Consider the following 27,193-nt stretch of genomic DNA (forward strand, 5'->3'; position numbering starts at 1 on the left):
AACAGGACGAGCCATGCTGAGATTTAATGATCCCTGTGGGGTAATTAAGTATAAATATGTACACATACAAGTATGTTTAAACATAAAAGCAAATACATAAACACACACAAACACACACAGGCAGCCACACATAAACAGAGTACTTATTTGTGTTTGCCTGCTTCTGATCCAGCAGGCCAACAGACGCCTCTGTGTCCTTCTCTCAGCAAAGCCGGTTTATACAGCATCTGATTTATGAGGCTGCTGCATGCAGCCAAAACAACGCCTCTGACCTCTTTTCCCACAGTTCTCTCCTCCTCTGTCTATCAGCAGATGCTGAGCGGAGGATCTCTTTCCTTGTTGGTGCAGTTGCAGTAGAGCTACATTACATCGGTTTACAAAAAAAAAACATTTTGGAGGATGTTTTAGCATACTTAGGTGGTAGAGGGGCAAGGTTTTATTATTTCCACCACATGAAAAGAGCCTGAATGTTTTTATTATGCATTATACTATTTTACTGGTAAGTTACAGATATTATAATTGTCTTGATGAGTTTTAGAAAAGAGAAGCTCAAAAGATGTCATGAAATTGGTCACATTGGGAGCTTGGACCTTACTATGAAAGAGGAAAAGTTACAAGGATGGGCTGAGGAGCAGACAGTATCTGGAATATACGTAATGTCACAAATGAAAGACAACAAAACAGAAACAGGTTTTGAATGAGGAGCAAAAGCATCCTCATGTTGAGAAGGAGAAAGACAAAAATAGGTTATTAGTAACAAAATATGTTTCTAAATGCTACAAGACTCAACTGGTTTGCAAGATTGAGTTAAAAGTTGCTCTCTAGTTCCTAAAAACTCATCTCGGGGCATCAAAGTTGCATATTTAGTAGTTTTCTCTTATATAACTGCTTCACTTTGAACACAACAGCTCACTTCCAATCCTGCTCAAACACTGCAAAACCACTTTATGCTATACAGTGAAACCTTGTAATATCAAAATAATTCAGCCACACATCTGAGCCAGAAGCTGATTCTGAAGAAAAATTATATAAAAAATCCCACCCAGCAATATGACAGGATTAGTTCTTCGGGTGTGTTAGGTATGTTCTTAAATCAGTAATTTTGAGACTGTCATTGTAACACTGCAGTTTCAAGGTGGATATGCTCAGCCATTGATTTAACAAATTATTTTGCTCATATGTCTCATATAAAAACACCATAAGGGCATTTTAACAGTAAAAAACTAGATTTTTAGCAGAGGAGGTCTTTAATATGTTGAGGAAGTCAAATAAAAATGATCACAATGAGCAGCAAGATAGGTCAAACAAACTAATTCCAAACTGCTCACTACAACTTGCCACTGGACAGGAGCTTCAAAGCTGCTGGAACTTTACTTTGCAGAGAAATCATTAGCTCGCTGTGATGTCAGCAAAGGAGCACGTTTCCTGGCCAACATTCTCCACATTGGCTAGGAAACGTGCTCCAATAAACACACCCGAAATATAAAAATTTCATCAAACAACAAACACTTCAACTGAATGGAACAACCTTGGTGGGACTTAAAAAGTAAGATTCTTCAAATAAACTTGACTTTTCTTCTACTTTTGTCTAGTTCAAATGAAATCCTGACCTGAGTTTTGACATCAGCGATCTGCCTCCATCTGTTTTCATTTATTCTAAGTGAAGACTCACAACACCAATGTGATATTAAATCTCTTGCTGTGATGGATATTATTTGTAGTTCAGAAGGTGCCGCTGAGCCAAGGCTGACTGATCCGGGCTGCACTGTGCAGGAAAGCCTCAGGAGAGTTCAGTGTTCTCTGATGCTGGCTGAATAGAAAAGTGAAGGAGGCCAACAATAGACCTCAGAGGGATTTTGCATCATGTAGACGGGTGTTGAGGGTCATCGGGGGTTACGCTGACCCCCCCTCACTCCTTCCCAGTGATTCACACTTTAAATGTGCACACCTCCCACTCACTCTCTTCTCTGTCTCCTGATCTCTTGCCATCTTTTCCCCATCGGTGGCGAGTTCTTTCCGTCTCTGTCTCCACCACCATTTACTCTCCGGCTGTCGATCTGTAAACACATGCACATATGTGTCAGTAATGACACGTGCGCTCGGCCAAACATCACACAATCCCTTCAAGACTCTTATCACAAACATGTGTCCTGGGTGGAACCTCCTCAGATTAATAGAGAAAGAATCAAAATATTATGTCCTCCGTTATGAGTCCCAGAAAACTAATGAACAACAGCTAAAATGAAAGATTCTTAATTCTGTGTCCTCGAGCTTGCCAACAGCTGGGAAGCAAAACTCAACCTCATGTCACTTCAATTTCTCCCCTCAAAGAATGAGGAGATTTTGCAGAATTACTGGAAATTACATGCTGAATTAAAGGCCCATTTTATCTAAAAACAGAGGGCCTGTGAAAGAGACAAAATATAATGGAGTGTTGGCAAAGGCTGTCATTTGGCTTAACTACTCCTGCCACCCTGCACAGCCTCACATTACTTTATTGTTTCAGTAAAATAGCTTCCCCCCCCCTCGGCATTTCTCTTAATTTCTCAACTTCTCTTTTAATGGATGGAATTGGTCAAAAAAGAGAGAGATAAACATACTTTCGTTTCAGCAAGACATTATGGCTTTTTGTGGCTTTTTTTGGTCCCAAAACTTCTCTGACTTTAGTTGTTATTCTTCTATTTTCACTTAATGACTGTAAACTTCTAGTTTCTCAGCACCAAATCTCCCAGTGAAGCTGATGAGCAGCCTTTTTTGTACCAAACCGTCCACTATGCACTGAGTACACTCCCTCCATCGCACATACTGACCCATCTTCTGCTACCCTGAGCAATATTTACACATGCTGACCCGCCCACACAGCCACCTACTGTACCAAGTTACGCACACATTATGCTGAATGTGATGAACTGCGCTTAACTTCTGCAATCTGTTTCAGCAACTAGCCCACACCTCATGTTACAGTCAATCGAGAACCTACTTAATCCCAATGCGTGTTTACATTCGCTCTAATGATGCAGATATAACCTCAGTAAGGTGATCCTCCAATTACCTTTCAGGTAAACATGGTAGATTGCAATAACTGTAACTGGATTGAGAGCTGCGCTCATTACTTTTGTCCTTTTAATTCTACATTCTAGCGATCTCGTGACATGCCGTTTACCTCATGACGTAAACCAGACGCACAGCAATGTGTTTAATAAGAAAGCGGAATGGCTGGAGGTGGAGGAAGAGGAAAACTTGCTTTTTGCAGGGACAGCAAAGCAGCTGTTACAACAGAGCACATAAGTGAGTTTCACTTAGATCTCTGTAAATTAATCAGAGCAACAAACACCAGTTAGGTCCTTCAGTTTTCCCATTACATTTACTGCATTACAGGCTTATTGTGTAATCTTAAATTTGCATTGTAAGTTTAACTACTTTACAGCCCATAGCAACACGAACACGTGAAAGTTGACAGGATTTGGTAGGGTTTGCTATGTACAAAACTGCCTGTCTGAATCCATGCTGCAAAGATTATAATTGATACACTACAGTTTCAACATTCAGCTATGGTGCTGACTGCTTATCTTGCTCATAATGTGTCTTACTGAATATATAAACAAACTCACTGACATACTAATACTGAAAAAAAACAACTTGATATCCACCAGAGGAGGTCTTAAAGACATCAATGAGACAATGTAATACAGTCCAAGAAGTTCGGTTAGAGTAACAGATTACATTTAAATGCTTTTCAGACACCAAACTGTTTGTAATAATCACAGTCAATTGACAGCTCTGGAAAGCTTTCACAACAGCAGCTATTTGATCTTTTGTTGTGACAATCACAGGGTATGAACAGTGTACATATGGCAGTCACACTACAAAAATAATCTGCCATAAATGTGTGCTTCCATGTATTTGAGTGGCCAAAGCACTGCCTTCCCAGATGACATTGCACTGCTGCCAGCTTCAGCTTTTTGCCAGATGACCCGACATTGTTGCTACACATTGTCTTATATTCTTACATTTTATCATTGATTGCTGTTTTCAACAACATAGTGCATAAAGTAGTTCCATAGTTATTAATAACCCTAAATTCATGCCATTTTTCATTATCCATTCCATATATGTTTTCACTTTTGAGTCTCAAAGTGCTAATGGTTTTGTACTTTTATTGGTTGATATTTTGACTCAATAATTTTACTTCCACCACAGTAAATGTTTACAGATGACATTGCACTGCTGCCAGCTTCAACTTTCTGCCAGATGACCTTGCGCTATTTTGCTGGAGCTCTTTGTGTTTGTACCTCTACTGCACCAATGGACCGGCTCTGTTCAAATGAATAACTCTGCTGCTTTTTCACTCAGGGCTGTTGTTGGTCTAACTGGCATAGCTCTCATTATCTCGATATTTCTACATCAACAAGGTGAAAAATTCACATTACTAATCACGCAGATGCTTTTACTGAACTCAACTTTCACAAAGGTGCTTTGGAGTTGCTGTACGCATCTAATAGTTTCAGTCACAACAACATCCTGCTAAGTTTCTGCATTACAGTGGAAATCTGCCTTCAGTCACCTGCAGTGCAGTTCTGCAAATGCATGTTTTCATCTTCCCCTCTGCCATAAAATAGAATCACTATAAGAAAAAAAAAATGCAAAATGTTGAGGCAACTCACCTCTTACATAGCTTTGCTAAAGCTGCCTGAGACAAGCTTGTTAATGACCTGAATATTTGGAGGGTACGGACTTGTACATCTGTCTCTCACTCCATCACTTTTTCTATCTGTACTGATCTGCTTCTGACTTTGTAACAGTCGTGCATTTTGGACACGTTGTGTTTTGGGTCATTGCTTTTGGCACTGTGAGCTGAACGTGTCTCTCAACTTGAGCTGTGCTGTGCATGATGTCAGAGAAAAAATTAGCAGTGCTTGCAGGGAAATGTAAGCAACCTCTTAAAGGTTGTATTTGTCTTCAGCACAGCTCATCACCCTACCAAACAGAGAGAGCAGACAGTAAATGAGGGAAGGAGTGAACAGAATCTGAACATTTTTCTCTCCCTCAGCAAGTAAAAAAGTAGTAAACATTCTTCCATTAAACCTGTTCTGTAATGCATTTTTACAACTTCTTGCAGGTTATGTTTCTTATAGATATAGTGTGTTGCCTGGAAAGGTTTTAGTCTCTTGTGCCTTTGTCAATGCCCAGTTTTTCTGATGGCACATGAGACTGCACCCAACATTAATGCCTGGAGTTGAATTTCACAGCACTGCAGTTGTCAGTGACAACAACTGTCACAAAATGTTAATAAAAAACAATTCGACCTTTTGGGAAATCTAAACTACTAATTGAAACTTATTTCTTGTCAAAAGTTATATAAGACTGATTCCACTAAATATATTTGTGCTTGTACGGTGTGGGCCAAAAATGACAGCAAGCAATTAGCTTGACTTATACAGACAATGAGTTGTATTTCATTTGTCCAGTAAGTACAAACAGTGGGATGTTAAACAGACAGGCTGTGGTTTGTTATGAGCAAGAACTGTTGGCCTCATTCAGTACAGGGTTTTGACATTTTGTAATATCTGTTCATGTAACCTCCGAGTCCACAGAGACAGCACTGTTGTACTGTCCAATAAAATCATGAAACTTAACTTTACTTTAGACAAACTGGCAGTAACAAATACTATATTTCAACTCTCCTTTTCCAAAGGGAATTATGTCATATATCAAAATGCTATGTATATCAGGGCCAGCGGTAAATCATACCAAAACTTTTTCAGAATTTTAACAATTACTTTCTTGTCAAAAAGTTAGCAAAACTTAATGACATGACATGATAGCATCCTACAAGGAAAACTCGAACTGCTGTGAGACTTGCTCCAAAATCCAGCCATTACTAATGGTTAGTGCAAAATGCATTCTTGGACGTTAGCTGATTAGCTGGCACTACCCACAAGGCCACAGAAGTCAGCACCCAGAAGATTTCCTCAACAAACCAGGAACACTTCTGGTCATTCTGACTGTTTTTGGCCAGACATGTTCTTTGAATTGGAACACTACTTGGACTGTGACACGATGACATTTCACAAGTCCACAAGCACAAAAGCACGAACAAGAACGCTGATTGAGAAAGACCTCTCCTTCCCTCTGGATAATGAATCACTTTTTGCACCTTTTCCAACACTTGGATGTTCAGCAGATGGATGGAAAGCATCTGTAGGCAGTATGCTAATCAGAGCTACAGTTCTGTTCAACCAGGCGCTTTAGTAAGCTGGGTGATTTTGCAGCTTTTAAACTTTATGATGGCTCAAGCAAAGACATATTACATGACACCATAAATTTACTCATAGTAAATCTTTTATCAGAAAATAAACAAGAGTAGCTTGTAAAACAGAAGATGGGAGTTAAAGTCATTTTGAAAATGCATATTAATATAGTAGCTACCAGCTGAAAGGCACTGGATCAAGCCCAATCCACAGAGGCCCCACACTGCAAGCTGCAGAACTTTGGGGATCTGCTGCCGGCATCCTTGTGCCAGACTCCACAGGACACCACCAGAGGTCTTGTGTCTATGCCCTAACATGTCAGGGTTGTTTTGGTGGCATGAGCGGCAACTACACAACATTAAGCAGGTGGCTTTAATGTTGTGGCTGAGTGTAAATTGCGTGTCTTGTACTGTATCTCCAATTACAATAATTAGAAGCAGCCTGCAAAGGCAAAGTTTGTGTCATCACTTTCTTAGTACTCAAAGACATAAACAACACTTCATCGCTCAGAAACTTTGAAGAACTTAGTGGTCACAAAGTTCAAACCTCAGGCTTTTGTTCTAACCATTCTTTTCAAAGATCTTTTTTATGTCCTTTAGTGACAATTCTTAAAGAATCAGAGATTTTTTTGATGTTTTTGATGTTGGTCAATAATAGTAAGACAACGTTTTTTAGAGTTTGTATGATGTATCCTGCAGTGGATAAGTAGTTGACAGCAGTTGGTAGTATATGGAATTAACAGGAATTGACTGGAGAGTTATGTGTCCAATATATAGCTGCGGGGCATGTGGGGGTGTTTGAAACTATGTTTAAGTGTCAGACATTGTGTACATTCTTATAATCTGAGTTCAGCTATACATTTGCTGTGTGGGTGGGACAAGATCACAACACCATCAAGTCAGACAGTGTCAAGAATGTGGATCACAAGATGGAAAAAGTTTAGAAAAGTGCATAAAATATCACTTATATCATTGGAAAGTAAGAATAAGTAAGAATGTGGTTTAATGCATCATTTGAGTTGCTGAAAACTTTTATCAACTTGTTTTATTGAAAATGTTTAATTCATAACTGTTTCAGCTTTTGTGACCAAGTAATTAATCTGCATATTCAAAACAGCAAGAACCAAACATAGATTTGTGCAATCATTTGCAAGTACCAGGTAATTATTGTTCCTCACAGGTTAATAAGTAAATAAACACTTCCAGCAGATACCAACAAAAAGTCTCATTATTAGGCCTTTTGGGGTGCAAACAGAGAGCTGATATTACGAGAGGAGAGGTTCCACTCTAAACCCTAACAAACACTTACTAGCACTAACAAACATTTTATGTTTTACATATGTAAACAGAGTTTTTTTTATGATTATACACACACATACAGACACAGGTTTCCTCCTTTGCCTCCGCAGTCACCCTGTGACTCAGTCAGCTCAGTAAATCCAGTCTGTCCAATCGATTATCCATCCCTCTCTGTGTGCACCTCCCTAATGTTGGCGCTCTGAGAGGCCGCTGTGCTTCCCACCTGTTTAAAGCTGATAGGCCGTCATAACGCTGGCTGCAGCAAATGCAACGTCCAAGATGTTCACTAAAAAGCAACATGTGATAATGTGTGAAAGTTGTAATGAATTCATGCCAGTGGCTTTCTTTTACTCTCCCACTGGTGAGTTTTGTATGTCTGATGGGGAACAGTTCGAGACAGAGGACTGAAAACAGCATCCGTCTGTAAAGCCCAGACACTCTGAAATGAACTGATAAGACTGAAGAAGCCACTGAGCTACTACAACAGCTTACTAATTGAGGCCACTGTGTCCTCCTCAGCCTTACTCCATTTGTGAGGAGTATCCTCTTTGTTTTTGCATGATTTTCGTGTCTGCATGCCATAGTGATTACACCCCTGCTGGAAAGCTGTCACACTTTAGAGGTGACGTTATCCTTGAAGTATACTTTCTTTTGAATACAAATGGAAGATGTCATTTTCTCACTCCTGAAAAGATAAAGAAAATAATTAGTATAATTCATAATTAAATCACTCTTACATGTTGATGATAATGGCGTCAAAGTAAGCAAAGCTAATCAATATGTATTGCTTAACTGCATGCTCAAAGTGATATAATTAAGTAATGGACACACATTTTTGTGTAAAACTTCCTGGTTCAGGACCTTGCCAAACTGTCACTTAACATAACAGATGAGGAACAGAAGAGAGACCCATTAGCTTTGTATCCACTGGGATTCTGTGGCCACTATAGATCATGATCACATGAGTCTGTCAGCAATCCATGAGGAGAATTAGTTCTAACAGGTCAGTCTGGCAGCGGTGATGGCCTGGCAAAGTGTCCAAGAGCTGTGTGTCTGATGAATCTACAACAAGATGGAGACTAACAGTTGTTTTCAATAAAACAAAGACATACAATCAAAAACACACCCAAGGGGCATGGGGCTTGTTTTTTATTCTCATGCAAGAAAATCCCACATCTGCCAACTAAATCTGGGATTTTAATGCATTTTCTAATGGAATTATAGCTTTTACTATACATTTGATTTGCACTGCCTAGACTGTCTGACTAAGAACTGTAGGCTAATTGTATCCGCAATATAGTTTATTTGTTGTTAAATGTACAGTTTACTGTATGCTACAAATAATTGTTTACAGACCAAAATCATCCAGATTAAAAAATATTAATTTAGAGCATTGACTGGATTTTCAGGAAACCAGCCAGTGATCTCCTCTACATCCAGCTGTGTTGTATTACAGTATGGCTCTGTCCCTGCTCCGTCACGGCTTTAGTATTTACTGGAAAAGTATCATTAATGTCTGTTCTTCAGCAGTCACATTTCTCATGTCGTTACAAGCTGTTTGGGCAAAAAATGTCAGTGCTTCACAAGAACATAAAAGATTCCCTTTTGCCGTGTTAACGTGGCCACATGATGTTTTTCATAAGCTAGACAACATACAATGAGTGAAACATGCAGCAATTCCACCTTGACACTCTTGTGTTCCAACGTCAGTCTCAAAAACACAGATTCAGACTTCCAGGTTTTCTAACATAACAAATCTAAGGTACCAGTTGTGTCGTCCTCTTGCAGGGTGGTGCTTTCTGCATTATTATTATTCTTCAGAATTAATCTCAGGCTCGATTGTATGGGTCTGAATTACTCTAATATCACAACATGTCATTGTGTGTCATATAGTTTTACAGTGTTTGTGCAGAATCATAGCTGGTGTGCTTGAGCTGCGGCAAACAAAACTTGGTGGATTGAGAGTAAACCTTATAGAACTGCACTTTGGAAAGGAAGCAATGCTGTAGAGTTACATCTTAGCTAATTTAAGACGTGAAGGGAATAAGTTCTTTCTTCTTTTTTATTCTAAATATGGCAGTCCGATTAAATTAGTTTTTATGTGTTAAATCAACAACAGGAAAGGGACTTTAAACAGGGTCCAGGGAACTGTGAAGAAATTAACACAAGAACATTTCTAAATTTCTTTGCAATTGCTTAATTGGAAAAAAAATACTGCCTGGTTAAGGGGTAGTATTTATAAGCACACATAATCACACATTTATACTTGTCTGATAAGAAAATAAAAATAGCTTCACTGTAGGTTATTTGTTTAACGACAAAGTCAGTAGCTATAAAATGTAGCATTAACTACTATTTTAAAGTCCCCTTCCTGATTTATTGATATTGACTTGCATGTGAAATATTTTGCAAGTTTCTGAGGCAAAAATAGGCCTGGTGTGGCGGTAACAAAAAGCAGAAGCAGACAGGAAGTACAGATTACCGAGCCGACAGACACACCAGCAGCCACGATGGAGTCACAATCTGATGCAGGTGCCTGGTGGTCTTAAAAAATGAGCTACACTACAAAGAATCTGCAGTTTATTGCTCACATGGGTAGAATTTCATGAATATTTTGGTCAGTCACATCCAGAGATTATGTTCGCAACTTTTAGGCATTCCTTTTCAGTTACAGAAGGTGATCCTACTTTCCAGTTGTTGCCTTTCCTTTTGATGTTTCACTATCTTTTTCATTTTGCACCTCGTAACCTTTTGTTCGAGAAAGGCTGCAAAAGTATGTACATGTATGTAAAATAATAAATAAAAGTCATTCAAGAAGTCCGGCAATGGGTGCTGCATATTTTTGAAACCGTATTCTGATGTTAAAAGTGTCCAGATTGGTGGTCTTTGGAGTGTAAATTAAATGTCTCTGCTGTATTTTTTTTTTTTTTTTTAAAGTGCCGTGCAGACCCAGTGCTCTGTTTTGAAATGCCAAGAGGATTAATGGCACTGATAAGTGGAATTGGTGTATTAAACTAAGTCCTTTGAGTGTTGCCATTTCTATTTCAGCTATAATTTGTGGAACACGGATTTAAAGTATTACAAAGACAAAAAGAGAAAAGGCAGAAGAGAGAGAGAAAGAAGGGATATAAAGGATGTAGCGCAAAGGTTCAGATATATTCCTCTCTGGGCTCACTGCACTCCAATGCCAGTGGACTACAGCGAAACAGACGGAGAACAAACGTGAACACAGGCAGACATTCACAGACGCACACTGTGACTTTTTCTGCATGACTGGAGGTACATATCATGAGCTGCAGCGGGGGCAGAGGGCAGATGGTGCCTTTGAGGTGGGAGGTTGAAGTGTAGGAAGGTAGAAGAGGTGTGTGTTTATATGAAGCAATGCTTGAAGGTGAGATTCAGCAAAAAAAAAATAAAAAATTAAAATTAAAAAAATCAGTTTTTTGGACAATTTCTTCAGTAGTTGTACATTTTCTCAAAGCTCCAGGCATGTACTTTGGTGAATTAAGGATGCAGAGACTGGTGTTCAACTCTGAGTCTTCATTTATAAGGGCTTGACTGGCTAGTAGCTCTTTAGGGCATATTCCTACTAATGTCAGTTTTGTTGTTAAATTCCAAGATGTACGCAATTTTACACTTTTGAAGACAATTTTTTCCTCAAACTACACATTTTCTAGTTCCAACACAAGACGTGAAGTTTCTTCACACTTTCTAGGACTGTCAGAAGAAATTATTAAAGTTGTCTCAAATAACTTTACAGAATACAAATGCTTTAAAGTCTGAATGCGAATCTGAAATACTGATATAAAAAAATGCACCTTCAGTGGAGAATACGTGAGATTATGGCTCCATCTAGTGTTAAACTTCTTTCCAGCACTACAACTGCCGTTATGGAGGTGATACTGGTGAGGAAGTCAACATTTGCACTCATTTATCTCCACCTTTTATAAGGTTTCCACAACACTCAGAGATGTAAGCTTGGTAATATAAATTCAATTTAACAAACAATACATAATGCAAATTTGGTTGTTTTTATTGACAGTACTTTAATAAAACATGCTGTTGCATAAGTGTAGTATAATTTTGTAGTAACATGGCTGTGTTTTTCTATAGTATTTAATAATAATGCATTATTAAATCTTAGTAATCCATTAATACATGCAAATACTCATGGTTCTCTCTTGTTCTAAAGTGAGATAAGTCTGCAGTTGTCGATGCCTGTAAGTCACTAACAAAGAGTCATGGTTGTCTAAGTTCTAATAAGTTAAGAACAAGTGTTCAGTTCAGTTCAATTCAGTTTTATTTTTTTAAGCGCAATAGTTCACAATGGAAATATAACAGAGAGAAACCCAAGAAATCCAATAGCTTCCTTTTAGAAAGCACCTGGTAGCAGCGGGAAGAAAACACTCCCTTGGTCAAATGACTGAAAGGTTATCCTACAGTAAGATGTAGCTTGAGGGATTAATTGTAATGCAAACAAGTCTTCTTTTTAAATGCTTACTACACTTGCACATGAAAATTACATACTGCGCCTGAAAAACGAGTAAAACATGAAATATTGCACATTACTTTGATGATGCTGTACATGAAAGTGAAATATCTAACAAAATACAGTTTGTTGACAGACATTCTGTCAGATATTATTTCATCTCTGTCATGCTCATCCATTATTGTACTTTTACTTGTCTGAGTATGTGCTGGCATCTGTGAACCATTTACTCTCAACTTCTTTCTTGCCCAGCTTCCAGAGTTTATTCAGAAGCCGAGCTCCATTTTTGGCTGTATGCAGGATGTATTTTTCATTGTCTGGGTATTTTTTGGCATTGTACAGCCCATAAACCATAGACTGGCACAGCCGTCCAACCACCAGCAGAAAGAGGCAATCTCTTTCAGCGTCATTGAGCTGTATGACGCTCTCCCAGCCTGCTAAAATTGCTCCACCTACATCCAGCGGACTGTGATTCTTCAGCATCAAGTACATGATTGTAATTGCAACTTCATACACATAGCATCCATTCATGAGCAGCGAAAAGTCCAGGATGCCTGACACCACGTGACGTCCATTTTCAACGGGTGTGACAATGATGTTACGGTCGTTTGCATCCCCGTGTATGATCGCTGTGAAACGAGACAGAGAGAAAACTTAATAACATTGGGCTTTAAATGTATTATGAGCAAAATTGTACTTGAGGTTGCACTATTCCAATATTTGGTACAAGGTAAGTCAATTTCCTCTCAATGATTTCTAATGAATTCCAGACACGAAGGCTGCATCACTTCCTACATTGTCAACATTAACATTGGGTGTAAACCTTAAAACACTGAATTGTAAGTATAAACTTGATTGCCAGAGATACTAGACTGAAATGAAATGCATTTGCTTTGCAAATATAGAGAAAAAAATAAATAAAACACACAGAATCAGTAAAGATTATTGTAATAAACCAAAAGAATATAGCACAGTATGTATGTAGACATGTTTCTGTATTACCTTCTCGGAAAGAGCTGATTTTGGGCCGCACATATGATTTGAATTGTTCAATAGCCACTTTGATCACTTCTTGCAGAGGATCCCCATCCATCACTGACAGGTAGTCCTCCACTAGAGGAGTGTTGGATAAACTCCAGATATCATCATCGTTTTTTAAGACACTGAGGTTTGGAGATTCCATCTGAAAAAATGAAATATGTCCCCCTTTTAACTTATATACAGTATGTTTCTTTGTTTGTAAATTTTCTAAAAGAGAACATTAAGAGGCTGACTACTTGCATTCTTCAAGAACCACCCCAACTCCATAGCCTCCCAGCTCTACAAGCCAATCGGTATTTTATCCAGTTGGTTAGCAGAAACTATGGAACCAATAGTTGTTCAGCAAACAATTTCCGTAATCCTGCCCACTGCTTCCAATGTGAGTCAATCAAAATAAACAGCTGCCACACAATCCAGCATGTTTATTTACTTTTCTAGATCTGCTTCTGCTAAAGCTCAATAAATGTTAATAAAACACAAGAGTCTTCGTACACTCCCAGCACCTGAGGAACTAAAGACCCACTTCTAATTTTGAAGGCAAAATCCCCACCTCAAAAGGAAAATTTTTAGTGCTAGCATGTTGCAAGGCTAACATTGCCATAAGCTTTAAACTCCAAGAGGCATATCTGAAAACAACAAACAAGGAATGGATGGGTTACTGTGATTTCATGTTGCGTTTTGTGCTTCAGTGAAACCTGAACTCTGCTGGTGTTTACATCTGTTTGCTTCTCTCCCACGCTCTGTGCTCACATATGCATTTTAATACAGCCAAATTAAAGCAAAATTATCAATGAAGCTGTTCTCATTTACATGTTTTCCTTTTCTACAGTGGAATAAGTATGAAACAGTGCCCGAAACGCAGTCCATTAACATAACATGTTAATCAATAGTCACTTTGGAGACATTTCCAAGAGAATCTTCTTTCTGAAAGGGTTTGTGGACAGCCTGTTTAGAACAGGTCAACTATTACAATTACTTATACACACAAAGTTAGCAATCATCTAACTTCTTGCTGTACTTCTGGACACCTGAAAGAAATGCTCCACTACACTAACCTTTGTCTGTCTGCTTTTTGGGGTTATCCCGTGAGTTTTTCGTGCTTTTTAGCTACAAACATTAAAAGTCCTACAACATAAACTATAGGTCGCTTATCTTTGCCTTTTAATTTGACATGCATCCTCTGGAGATATGCCACAGAGACACTGTTAAAAGTCAAGATTGACAAAATTGTGTAATAATAGACTGCAGTCCTGTGGGCTTGTATGTAACAGAAGGAGAGTCTCTGGTAACATGGATGGTGAGAATGGTGGCAATTATACCCATAATAATCTATCACAGCGGGCTAGGTGTTGATCATAGTGATGATCCCACACAGAATTGCCCCCTAAGCTCACCCTACTTCTGTGTAGTGTTCCACGTGTGTTTTTAGTCTATTTCTTTTCAGTGTTTTTCTTTTCTAACTTGCAACAATACAGTGTGACTGTCACTGCTTTCATATCAGAATTTTTGTGTTTTATTTTTAATTTTTTTTTTTGTTACAACAGGCAGCTACTCTTAATGTAAATGCTCTGAAAACCAGCTATATGCTACCTACCCAAACAGCACAAACGTAGATCATGGAGAAGAAAGTCTTTCTCCAAAATCCTATCAACAGAATTTACTCTTAAAACATACCTGTTGCAGTGCCTTATCCATTCTTGCAATCAACTTGCCAACATGATAGAGATCCTGTGTTGTAAGCTGTGTTTCTGCAATGGTGTTTCCAGGAAGATAGGACATCAGCCTCACACAGTAACTCCTTCTGCCGTGTCCACAGTCTGATAAAGGAGGAGGAATACAGAATACCAGCAATTTTAGTTCAGTATTGACATAATTATGAATACTATGATTCAGACCTTGAAATAAACATGTATAGTTCATGTAACACTGTTTAATTACACTGTGCTTAGTTGCACTGATCGAAGTGTGTGGTTTTCATGACCTTGGACAAAAAAAGCTAACTTGGTACTTAGTGCCTGTTTTCATTAGTAACAAACATATCAGACTGCAAACCCTACCCTGTTCAGATATTCTACATTAATGCAGTAGGGAATCACGTTCATGTGTTTGCCCTTGATGCTCTTAAAAGTAGCTTTACTTTTTCACTAGCTTTTCCTTTCCTGTTCATCAAGGCTGGTCACATAAGGTGAAAACGCATTTTTGTTGTTTTTTTTCTTGGTTTGTTTTATACTTTAGCCCTCACCACCTACTGCTTCCAGTTGAGCCTTTCAACAAAGCCCAACAATGTCTCAGCATGAGCAAAGCAGGTGAAATATTTCACTGTTGGCTGCAAGACTGAACACAAGCATTTTCATGCGCTTAAAGTAATGGAGGAATTGAAAATTCAGCGAACTAATTTTTTTTTTTTTTGATGGTAATGCTCCCAGATAGAAATTGAAATCCTTAGTGTGTGGCTGACGTGATCATTTACCTTGATCGTAGGCCCACAGATCAGTGAAACATGTATAGCTGAAGAAGAATTCAAAATAGTGGACACTGTAAGACAGATTTGAAACCAATAAACAAGGACTAGGTAAATTGCTGTGTTTTCTTGTTGTGCTTTGGTGCAGCCTAAACTCAGCTTGTTTCCTTCTCTCCTGCTCTCTGTGCTCAAGTATACAGCATTATATTACTGAAGAATTCCTAATAAAGCTGTTCTCATTTACATATTTTTCTTTTTCTGTTGTCAGAAAACAGAAAAAGTATGAAACAGTGAGTGAAATGCACATTCTGGGGACATGAGACATGAATTACCATTCTTTGCTGGAAAGTGGAACAATAAGGGACCTTTAAGACACCTGTTTGTTTTATTGTGTGTCCTCTTGTACCGTCTGTGTGCCATGATTGTAAGTGTTCTCATTCGTACTGCACGTAGCCTCAACCATCTGTAATTTCATGTCTAAATATAACCTTGCTTATATAGTTGATTTACTTTAATCTAATAAACTAGAGAGACTTGGCTGACAGGTGCCTTCTGTGCCAAAAATGCCTTCATGTCTTACAGGAGGAAGTGGCAGCTCACATGTTCATTTTCTTAATTTCACCCTGGCAAGGACAAAAGACCAATGGTTGCACTTTTGCCTAGAAAAAAAAAACAAAAGTATTGTTTTGAATGGAAGGAGATTTTGAATGTGGTCTGAGGAATTGATGGTTGTTATTATTCTTGGGTCTAATCAGTTCAACACAAATGTAATTTTAAGTTGGGATTGGGCTTGAGCTTTTTCATGTGTGGGAACTCTGATTGATGAAAATTTGGGGAAATATGGTTGTTTGCTTTATGCTGGAGGGTGACCTTAGAAAGTCTGTACTAGTCTTATTTCAGTAGCTTGAATATAAGCCTATAGCCAGCAACCCATTAGCTTAGCTTAACACCAGGGTTGTAAATAGGGCAATTTACAGTTTTACAGGACATTATGTGACAAACATGTCAACAGTCATCAGTTTAAGCCCCACTTTTTGCTGCAGGTGCTTGAGATCTATTGTCTACGACTCAAAGCGACATTTTAGGGAGAGACTGCTGACGTGTTGTTCTTACCTGTTTCCTTCATTCTCATGAGCTCTCCTGTAACGGTGGGCACAACAGTCTGAACAGGCAGCCCATGCTGCTGCAGAAAGGTAATGGCCAGGGTCTGCACTCGTAGCAGGGCGGTGTTCTTACTCTCCTCTGAGTTTATGATCTTCAGAATGTACTTGGTACCGTGTTTGTCCACTACTAGGAAGTTCTGGTCAAAATAGCTGGATAAGGTGGAGATCTCATTTACGGTGACTCCGTATAGCTCAGTTGTCATGTCTGTTGCCTGCTGCAGGGTCAGTGTCGGCCTCGGATCGACAGCCGTGGTGTCATCTGTACAAAACAGTGAAATCACAACACAGTTTGCACAAATACAAGCACATTTTCATAGTGAAAGTATTTGAAGAGATTCCCTATTTCACAAACAAAAACTGTGAACTGAATATGAAAAAAAGATTGTACCGACACATTTTAAAGCTTTTCCACTGGGTATATTCTAGAAAATTTGAAAGTGTGAGTTTAATAGCAACTCAGATTTGAGGGAAATTCAAAGTGCTTTCCTCTGTGAATTTAATCTGCTTTTAGGACCCTGGTTTTGTTGTAACTGTTTGGGTGATTATTTGTCAGAATAGCCCCACATGTTTTCTGAATGAGTTCGGTCAAGACATCACACCACTGCACCGCAGAAACCAGCTGTTACAATAGTGTTTGCAGCCACAGGCACTTGCTGTCCCCATCCAGGAGGACTTTCCTCTGTGTAGTAATTAGTAGTTTAGTTTAATTCCAATAAGTTTATCTGTAATTTACATGTTAATACACTCTTCTGTCTCTTTAATGAAATCTCTCATGCATTTTTTTGGACATTAAAACTATTTATGAATAAATGATGAAAAGTCTAAAATTGATGACAGATGATCTGTCATTTAATGCAGTTTGTGTTTTGTCCAGTTTTATCCTGAAAAATAATCTTCTGAATATATGTTTGTAATGTCATACAAAAAGCTTGAACAAAGATTAGATATTTCAGTGTTCTTCTGGATGTATCATGTTACTAAATCAAATCTGATCACTAAACATAACAAAATGAAGAACAATCATACATTTATATTTATAAGATATTGCATATATGCAATTGAAAACAAAATTACTAGCCCTTGTATGAAATTTTAGTATTTTTTTCAAAAATTTCCCAAGTGCTATTAAACAGATCAAGGAAGTTTTAACACAGCTTTTCCAGACATCCTAGATTTATTTTGGATGCTTACATTATTTTACTTTGCACACAGAAACAAAATAATTTCACAAAAGCCAAAAACCATCGGGGTCCAAATTTAGTCCTCCTGATGCTAATAGTTAATCGTGTATCCTTTTTGCTGGATAACAGCCTGCAGGTGTTAGTTGTACTTTGTAACAAGTCTCTGACATCTCCTGAGGAATCCCAACCCATTCTGCTTTGACAAGTCTCTCAAGCTCCTCCAGATCTGACGGTCTTCTGGTATGGACCCTGGTCTTCAGCTGACCCCACAGATTTTCAATGGGATTCAAGTCAGGGCTTTGTGCAGGCCGGTCAATAACATTCACTTTGGTCTTCTGGATGTAGTTCTTCACTAGGAGCGACGCATGTTTTGAGTCGTTTTCATGTTGAAGACAGAGTGACGACCCAGACCCAGTTTTGCAGCTGACTGCTGGAGGTTTTCTTTAAATATCTTCCTGCATCTTTCTTTCTTCATGATTCCTTCAACTCAACAAGATTCCCAGTTCCAGATGCACTGAAGCATCCCTACAGCATTTTACTGCCACTACAGTTTTTAACTATGGGGACAGTGTGCTTTGGGTTCTACATCTCTTTTTTTTTTGTCCAAACATAAGTAATATTTCTACAGCTAAAGAGCTCTAGTTTGGTCTCATCTGACCAAAGGTCCAGTATTCATAATCTTTCTCCAGATTGTCCTTAGCATACTTCAGTCTGGCTTGAAGGTGTCTCTTCTGTAGAAGTGGAATTTTTCTTGGCCTGCATTCTCACAGTCCATTTCTATGTAGGGCTCTAGTGACCATCTTCTTTGACACTACAATTCCTGACTTGCCATTAACTAGTGTTCTGGTAGATGGTCCAGCATCTTTAGACACATCTCTCACAAGTTTTCTTTCCATTAAAAGGTCAGTTTCATTAAAAGGTCAGTTCTTAATGGGGGCTAATAGTATTGACCCTTGGAATTTTTAATTTTTCTTAAATTATTCTGTTATTGTGGGCAAAAACAATGAATTTATACCTTCTAAAGAAAGCTAGTATGTTTAGAAGTGCTATGTTGAAAATCATCTGCTCTGTTAAAAATGCACTTGGCAAATTTTGGGGAAAAAAACTCAAATTTCATCAGACGGCTAATAATTTTGTCTTCAAATGTGCAAACACTAACAGCAAAACAGGTCCTGGGTGTTGACAATACATGGGTTGATGATACAATATGATTAGGTTATTATCTAGGACAGAACAGTAGCCAACTTAACACCTTCAGCATTACTTCTTATACGTACACAAAGAGAACTTTGTCTTTAGCTGGATGATGAAATGTTTATACAGCATCTGAGCTTTTAACAAACTGTTTTCTGTTATGTAAGAGAAAAATATGTGCACTCACCCATCGTCTTTCAGCAGCTGATACGACGAACAGAGAGCTTGGCAGATGAGAATGTACGAGTCAGGCGTAAACAACTCAAGAGAGCAAACCTCAAGTTTGTGGATGAGCCAGTCAATCCAGATTTCCCATGAGAACAAAGTTTCGCATTATCATAAAGACTAAAGTATAACTAATTTCTTTTAAAGCTATTTTTAAAATACCCAGACTTCGTGAATTTTAACTGATTTCATGCCTTCCTGTGCAAAATAATAATAATAATAATAATCACAATAACATTCCAAAGAATTGTTGGCACTGATGTAGCATGCAGTTTGTGCTTGTACTAACTTGTGCTCCGTCAGTTACTGGCACAGTGCAACCCACTGTGACTGGAGTTGAACCGGAGCACTGTGTGAGTTCAGATCACTTAAGCAATGAAGTGTAACTAAACAGGGCACGGCATGCTGTGTATGATTCAAGTTGAGAGATCCATCAATTCTCTTCAGAGTTTCAGAATCACCTCAGGAAACTGCAACACACCTGTTAATTAACACGTCATTGAAACAAGTTCTTTTTATGCCATTATTTTACAGTGGAAGTGGAGAGAGACAGGGAATGTGGAGAAAATGATCAAAGGTATGAGCTGCAGCAAATGCTCTGTCAACAGGAACTGCACCAACGCAGATTACTTGAATTTCTGGATTATTTTTCTGTTGTCTTGTACATCATTTATAATATACATACGCATACTTTCAATGATGTTTAGGTCAGGAGACTGTGAAGACTTTTCCAAAAGCTTAAGCTTGTGTTGAAGCAGTTATTGCTAGATTATGAGGTCTCCTTTGGATCACTGTAAGAAGGGAGCCTTAACTCCTTTTTGAGTTTTTTACTGCCTGCATGCTGTTTGTATTCACAATTTTCCTGTGCCTCTGCAATGATTCCTGTCACTGTGTGCCACAGAACCAAAGAGCAGATTATTCCTACCACCAGAATTCACAACTAGCAATGTGCTCTTTTGGATTTTTTTTTCGAGCCTTCCTTCAAATCATGGTTCAAATCACAGTATTGATACTTTTCATACAGTTTTATCAAACTTAAAAAATTTGTGTCTGGCCCTGTAGTCTGTTATACTAGTTACAAGAATTAGAATACATATCACACACATTAACAGTCCTTTTTTCCTACTAAAGGCAATGCAGCCAAAATTTCAAGTAGGATCTTGTGACGGCCACATGAGGGCAGCACTAAACCAGACTTTATTCAGTGGAGGAGGGAACACGATGGGAAATCGGTTCAAATAATTTTATTTCCTTTAACAAAATAAAGTATGAGTAACTACTACATCTAATGCTATGATATCATAATAGGTCCAAAAGCAAGTCCAAAACGTTAGAAGTACAAGTGTAGCTCCTCTTTCAGTCCATATGCAGACAGAAGTGCCCCAACATGTAAAACACGATGATCTTAAAAGGCAATGAGTTACAGAGACCAGAATGTGGTAGAGTAAATGTGATAAACATCTTGGCTGTGAATGGGGTTTTTACCTGAGAGAAAATTGCACTGAGTTGTTTCAGAAGCAGTGATTCTAAACACGTGTTACAATGCAGATCAAAGATCATACAAATGAATTATTTACCAGACAGCAGATAAAAACTAAAAAAGGGGCAAAGTAAAGGACAAGACTCTGAATAACAACCACTAATGTTCCAGTTAATCATGTTCTGTAAAGTCGACCAAATATCTCTATGTGCATTTCCTCTGGATCATCAAGACCCTGGGTTAAGTCAAGAGTCTTACCTCTTTTACACACAAAAAAAGTACTCTTGTTTCCTTGGTAAGACTGAAATAATTTACACACTATTGAGATAACGAGAAAAGCACATAAAAATATATGTATTCTGTATATTTCCACCTTGAACCTTATACACTGAAAAAATATAAGTCTCTTTAAATGAGGTAACTGAAACAGTAAAAAAGTGTAAACAGTCATATTTTATGAACATCTAGACTCATCTGAAGGATCAAGCATTTTAAAAGTTGTCTTGTATGCACAACAATTCATACAGCCTAATGGAAATACTGATCAGAGCAAATAAGGACAGCAGCTGCATCTAAATGAACATGAACAGTTTCTTGCGTCAAATTCCCATTAAAAGTATTCAGTACAAAGGTTACAATATACTGTCAGAATGCGCAATGTCTTACTATCTTTACTTGCGCATAACTAGCGTAAACTGATTAAAGTAAATGACTCGGTTTAAACTGATGGTTGCATCATGTAAGCTTCAGTAGCATTTTTTTTTGTCACAAGGCAACCTGACTTTAATATTCACTCATAAAATTCATAAACGTCATATGCACATTTTGAGTAAGTTGAACAAATGTTGTGATTGCACTTAATGTTTACAGACAGTAATGGACAATACATGTTTTGTTCTATTGCAGACTATTGTGGATTAAACTATTTTATATAGTGGACAAATTTAGAAACAAAATAGTGCACAATAAATATAGTGCACTATATTGTAAATTGATTCATGTAGACGCATTGTATGAATAGAGACAATTAGGTTGCTCTGCTTTTATTAAGAAATCTCTGAACTTGTCAGACATATAATAAAATGAATCCCGTCTCCATACAAGTAGCCTGCAACCAAACAGAAGAGCACCATGGTACGCATGTCCACTGAAGTGTATAAACTGATGACTTTAGGCACTTCTTTAACTTTGTTCAGTCTCATAGAGGTTATGATTAATGCTCTAACTCTTAATTACAGGCTATGAGTTACATATTAAGTTATTTACTATTCAGCATTTTTCTCTAAATGTTAGAACTTCTGTTATACAGTACATGATTTATTGTCACCATACAGTATCAAAACTTCTATCTTCTATTGCTTTGTATCTTAACATACTTCAAATAACACTTGATTTGGACAAGTTTTGGCTCAGGGAAATCACTCGATGTATTTTTCCCTTCATATATTTCTCACTTGCTGTCAGAGAATTGAGCAGCAGTCTGAAACCAGACCTTCTCCACCTGCTCCTTTCCCAGTTCCCACAGCTGACGGAGAATGAAGACCCCCCTCCTGGATGAAATCATCAGATACTCTGCATTCTCTGGATGTAGGCTCACAGAGTGGCGAGCTAAAACCAAGGACTGGCAGAAGCGGCTCAGCACCAGCAAATACAGACAATCTTTCTCAGACTCATTGAGAGGAAGGACACTTTCCCACCCAGCAAGGACAGGTCCACCCACCTGAACGGGCTCAGGGTGCTCGATCATCATGTACATGATGGTGATGGCGAGCTCGTGGATATAGTAACCATCATTCATGTCCCCGAAGTCAAGGATGCCAGAAATCCTGTAGCTGTCACTCTCATCAGGTTGCACGAGCACGTTGAGGTCATTGAAGTCACCATGGTTAATGCCTTAGAAAAGAAATAAATAAAAAGCTCTTGTTTATGGGAACCACGATGCATTACATCAAGGACATATCTGAACTCCATTGACTATATATAATCAGTGAGGGAGCAGCGCTCGAACAAGGTCACTGCCGTTTCAGGTAGGTGAGCAGAAAGGTGTTTTATGAGCAGCTCCCTGTGTCAAAACATAAAGTCTCTTAAAGTTTCTTTTGTTCATCTAAATCTTTTACTAGAAAAAGCATTTGATTGGATTTAACTAGAATGCTCACACTTGCGGAAGTTGGTGCGTTGGGGGTTCACAGAGATCTTGTGGTGATGAATGACAGACGTCACCACCTCCTGAAGAGGATCACCATCCAATAAATGGAGGTATGCTTCCAGGAGGGTAATGTTTGACAAACTCCATATGAAATTCTCCCTCTGCAGTACGCTAAGCTGAGGGTGCTCCATCTGGAAAAAAAAGAGAGGAAGAAATGCAAGACACAAGTCAAATTAAGAACACCATTTTTGTTATTTACTACCTGATGTGTACAGTTGTTTTACCAAGCTGAGCAAAGGAGGTTTCATGAAAATCTTTAGGTTTGGTCTTGTAGCACTTTGTTTCTACAATTCAGGCATGTCATGTGTGTTGTTATGTGTATGCGAGTGGTTTAATAAAACAATGCATATGATGTAAAAGTTTCATAAGTGTGTCACTATTATACCTTATTAAGGATTATGTCCATTTTAGCTGCTGTCTTGCCAGTTTCATACAGTATCTGTGGTGTTAAAGGAACCTTGCAAATAGTGGTCCCAGGTAAATAAGTCAACAGGCGCACCAGGTACTTCTGACAGCCATAACCACAATCTGCCAAAAGTAAAGAAAGAATTAGTAAACCCGCCATTTGCCTTACTCTTAGGCCTCCTGAGGTCTGGACCTGTGTGTTGTGGCCTTACTGGGGGGCACAATTATCAGTGCCAGAGTGTATGGGCACTAATATTACCTGAAAGGTGAACCTGTCATGGTCTGTTATACTGCATGGTCTGCGTAAATGTATTTTTTTGCCTTGAGGCAGGATGTGTTAGTCTACGCCTTACTGGTCAAGTGGCAAATCATTCATTTTTATGAGCTCTTTCCTATAGCAACTAGCCTGGGGCAACTCCAGCTACAAAGCACATTCACATAAGCTCACACACATGTTGTATAATACATAGTACACTACAGACAGATATGTTCTTGTCAAATGCCAAACAAGGTGCATGCAAAAGTATTCTACAAACCTCTGTAAACAATGCTTTGGTGACAGGTGGGACATATAGAGATGAAAACATAAAGTTCATGTTATGAGTCAGGTAGCAGTGTCAAATCTGACCCATTTATAATAAAACAAATTATCTACTCAAACCTTCAAAACAGGACCTAGAAGTCTAAACAAAGCTCACACCATTCTAAAACCCAATGTAAACATTACACTGTTTTGCAAATGTGAGCTAATGTCATCATGTTACAACAGACATAACCGATCATTTTCATGCACCCATATTTAAAAAAAAAAAAAAAAAAAAAAAAAATCTCATGTATTCAGATTTAGCGCACACAGCTGCAGTATGTGTTGCTGTGTTGAAAGAATATATTTTAATCACATCTTAAATGTGGCATCCAAATTTTACCTTCGTGTTTTCATGAACAACAAAAGTTTTGTAGTTACTTAATCACTGTGATACTGAAATTCAAAGAAACAAGGCCCATTGTGACAACAATCAAGATCTTTTACATTTTGTGTAAACCTCACTGAAAAAATCACTTAAAGCATATGTGAAACAAACCCTACTGTCATGATATTTACCTCCACTACGCATTTAATTTGCATACAAACTGCACACTTTATGAGTGATTCCAAAGTGAACTGATGTAAATCATTTGGACGTCAAAGAGTACAGATATAAGATAAACCGGACAGGCAAACCCTAAAGGCAGGGCTACTGTGGGAAACACAGTGTTGTGGAAAATGTTTGAACCTACATGAATGCAATATTCTGTAGGCGGGATATGATATCTGCATCTATGTGTTGTGACATATTAGAGGATACTCCTGTTGGTCACATACCCATTTCTTCCAGACTCATGAGTTGTCCTGAGGTGGTGGGCACGGCTGTTTGAGCAGGGAGTCCGTTCTGGTGGAGGAAGGTCATGGCATAGGTCTGCATCTCAATCAAGGTGGTGTTTTTACTGTCCTCAGAGTTCATGATCTTCAGGACGTACTCGCCACCCTCAGTGGACGCCACGTAGAAGTTCTGGTCATCATAGCTGGGCAGCAGGTGAACTTTGGATGCAGTCAACCTGAAGAGCCTCTTCACTATCTCAGACACCTGGGACTGGTTGAAGTCGGGCTTGACGTGTTTCGCTGCCATTTATGCTGAATGAAAACAACTTCAAACAGAAAATAGGTTTAGCTTGCAGCAATTTGTAAGACAACTGCATAACTGTAATATATGATGTCTAACAATACCTAGATTAGTCTGAATTTTTTTTAAAGTGTATTACAGTAAGCTGAATGGCTCTGTAGGATTTAAATTACATATGTTGTTATCGTTTTGTGCTCCTGTGTGATTGAGACTGAATTTTTCCAGAGTATCATAGATTCACTTATTTGCTCTTCCTGAAGTGCAGAAACAGTGACTAAATTATCTTTTTTTTTATCATTAAAGACTGCATCCATGTTCTTTTAAAAACGCATTCCTGCCTCTGAACACACTGAAACTAAAGAGAGTTTCCTGTACTGTGAAATGTTGGAATTCATACATCAGTAACTGCTTGCTATGCTAGTTAATGTTAGCACTCGTTTTTAGCCTATATTTATTTAACAGAGGCGCTCTAGCTTAGTAAAATAGCAGCCAAAGCTGCCTACTGCAACAAAACGACTGAATAAAGCTGGACCTACCTCAGCTGCTGAGTAAAAACTCCTCGGGAACAAGTGGAAAGAAGTTGCGTGACGCGTGGACATCTCAGAAATGCCATGAACGCCACGTTCACCGGTGTGTTAATGACAAACAACATCCGGTGGGATTTTTCAAAATACAACCAAGATTCGTGGTGAATAAAGCTAAACAGCAACACAAAGGATGCTAATAATAAGTGTTTTAGGACGCATTCAGCATGTAGGGAATTTGTTTTTGTTACTCTGTAAAACTATCAGAAAAGCACAGACAAAAATTCAGGAACTTTGGGCAGGTCATACCAGTATACTATCGTCAAGGTATATTCACTAAAGCCGCCTCATCCTTTTCTATATTTCAACATGAAAGTCTTACGAGCAAACATAGTATCAAGTAGTCAGGCAGCAACCTTGCAAGACAGTATAATACTTGTAAACATGAAATTGTATAAAGTATTAAGACAAGGAAAAACAGAATAATGGCTTGTAAGATCAGTTTCCACAATAAACTGTCTATTCATTTCCGCTTAATCCTCATTAGGGTGGCAGGGGCTGGAGCCTATCCCAGCTGACTGAGGGTGAAGGCAGGGGACACCCTGGACAGTGGACAGGTCGTCAGTCTATCACAGGGCTACACAGGGAGACAAACAATCACACTCACATTCACACCTATGGACAATTTAGAATCACCAATTAACCTCACCATGTTTTTGGACTGTGGGAGGAAGCCGGAGTACCCGGAGAAAACCCACACATGCACAGGAATAACATGAAAACTCTATGCAGAAAGATCCCTGGAAGGCCGGAGATCTTCTAGCTGCGAGGCAAAAGTGCTAACCACCAAGCCACAGTGCAGCCCCCACAATAAACTAAAAATGCTAAAATATTAAGACCATTAGGAGCAACCAAAAGTCATTGAATACACATATCTCTTGAGATTTTTCTTAAAAATGTCAATGGAGGAGCAGCTTTTGACTGAGAGAGGAGTGAAGGGTTATACCAAAGCTTTTGAGCTGTTGTCACTGTATGTATTCTCTTTTTCTCAACATTTTTTCAAGTTTGAAAAGATTGCCTGTATCACATTACAAGCCGAGGGATTTTTAGAAGTTGGGTAAACGTTATATGTTCAACTGGATGAGAATTTATAAACAAAAGAACCTTAAAATCAGTTCTGTATTCAATGTATGGGTGCTAAAGCCAAATCTTTCCATTTTTTGCTGCAGTAAAGAGTCATTCAGCAGCATTTTGCAGTGAGGAGGGACCAACCTTCAGATACAGTGAGTCACAGCAATCTAGCCTTGAGGGAAGTAATGCAGTCTTACAGTTTTCACGTCATTCAAACAGAGGATGGATTTCAATTAAGCAGTGTTCCCTGAGTTAAAATTAGAACTCTTTTACCACTGAGTTAATGTATCCCCATGCTATTTGTCTCTCTGGGATCACTCTGTAATGGACTGATGACACATCCAGGGGTTATCCCATTTCTTGGACAACATCAGTGTGTGCATGTGCTTTACAGTGTGAATAGCTGCTGCAAGCTTATGAATCATTTAGTGCGGTGGTATACATTTCTTTGCTTACAGCTGCCAGCTTAAAACATGCATTATC

At 38.5% G+C, this 27,193-nt stretch overlaps 2 protein-coding genes across 4 annotated transcripts; both read right to left on the reverse strand.

The window, feature by feature from the left end:
* Window positions 1–25,720, reverse strand: hykk.2 (hydroxylysine kinase, tandem duplicate 2). Of its 3 annotated transcripts, XM_055004727.1 has the most exons (6): window positions 25,592–25,720; window positions 24,758–25,080; window positions 23,375–23,517; window positions 22,940–23,120; window positions 22,504–22,676; window positions 1–2,057 (listed from the first exon to the last, which is right to left on the reverse strand). In XM_055004727.1, exons 2-6 carry the CDS (start codon window positions 25,059–25,061, stop codon window positions 1,956–1,958), a joined length of 903 nt encoding a protein of 300 aa, XP_054860702.1. In that variant the 5' UTR covers window positions 25,062–25,080; window positions 25,592–25,720; the 3' UTR covers window positions 1–1,955. The 3 variants fall into 3 exon arrangements, with proteins under 3 accessions (XP_054860702.1, XP_023136597.2, XP_054860699.1); XM_023280829.3 differs by lacking the exon at window positions 1–2,057 and having other exon boundaries at window positions 20,533–22,676; XM_055004724.1 differs by lacking the exon at window positions 1–2,057 and having other exon boundaries at window positions 20,533–22,676; window positions 24,758–25,077; window positions 25,592–25,661.
* Window positions 11,832–19,400, reverse strand: LOC118471032 (hydroxylysine kinase-like). The gene is made up of 5 exons (XM_035953102.2): window positions 19,266–19,400; window positions 16,654–16,962; window positions 14,754–14,896; window positions 13,041–13,221; window positions 11,832–12,667 (listed from the first exon to the last, which is right to left on the reverse strand). The coding sequence occupies exons 1-5, from the start codon at window positions 19,267–19,269 to the stop codon at window positions 12,228–12,230; spliced, it is 1,077 nt and encodes a 358-aa protein (XP_035808995.1). The 5' UTR covers window positions 19,270–19,400; the 3' UTR covers window positions 11,832–12,227.
* Window positions 25,721–27,193: the final 1,473 nt, after the last annotated feature.

The sequence above is a fragment of the Amphiprion ocellaris genome, chromosome 2, assembly GCF_022539595.1.
Source record: "Amphiprion ocellaris isolate individual 3 ecotype Okinawa chromosome 2, ASM2253959v1, whole genome shotgun sequence".
Taxonomy (NCBI): domain Eukaryota; kingdom Metazoa; phylum Chordata; class Actinopteri; family Pomacentridae; genus Amphiprion; species Amphiprion ocellaris.

Excerpts from the sequence above, each read along its gene's own strand:
- LOC118471032 (XM_035953102.2), bottom strand. Across the intron at positions 14,897-16,653 it reads CATGAGAATGAAGGAAACAG|ACTGTGGACACGGCAGAAGG; the intron begins GTAAGAACAACA and ends CTCCTTTATCAG. Across the intron at positions 12,668-13,040 it reads AATCAGCTCTTTCCGAGAAG|CGATCATACACGGGGATGCA; the intron begins GTAATACAGAAA and ends CTCGTTTCACAG.
- hykk.2 (XM_023280829.3), bottom strand. The coding sequence starts at position 25,061 with ATGGCAGCGAAACACGTCAAGCCCGACTTCAACCAGTCCCAGGTGTCT. Across the intron at positions 23,121-23,374 it reads TGGACATAATCCTTAATAAG|ATGGAGCACCCTCAGCTTAG; the intron begins GTATAATAGTGA and ends TTTTTTTTCCAG. Across the intron at positions 22,677-22,939 it reads ACGCACCAACTTCCGCAAGT|GCATTAACCATGGTGACTTC; the intron begins GTGAGCATTCTA and ends TTCTTTTCTAAG.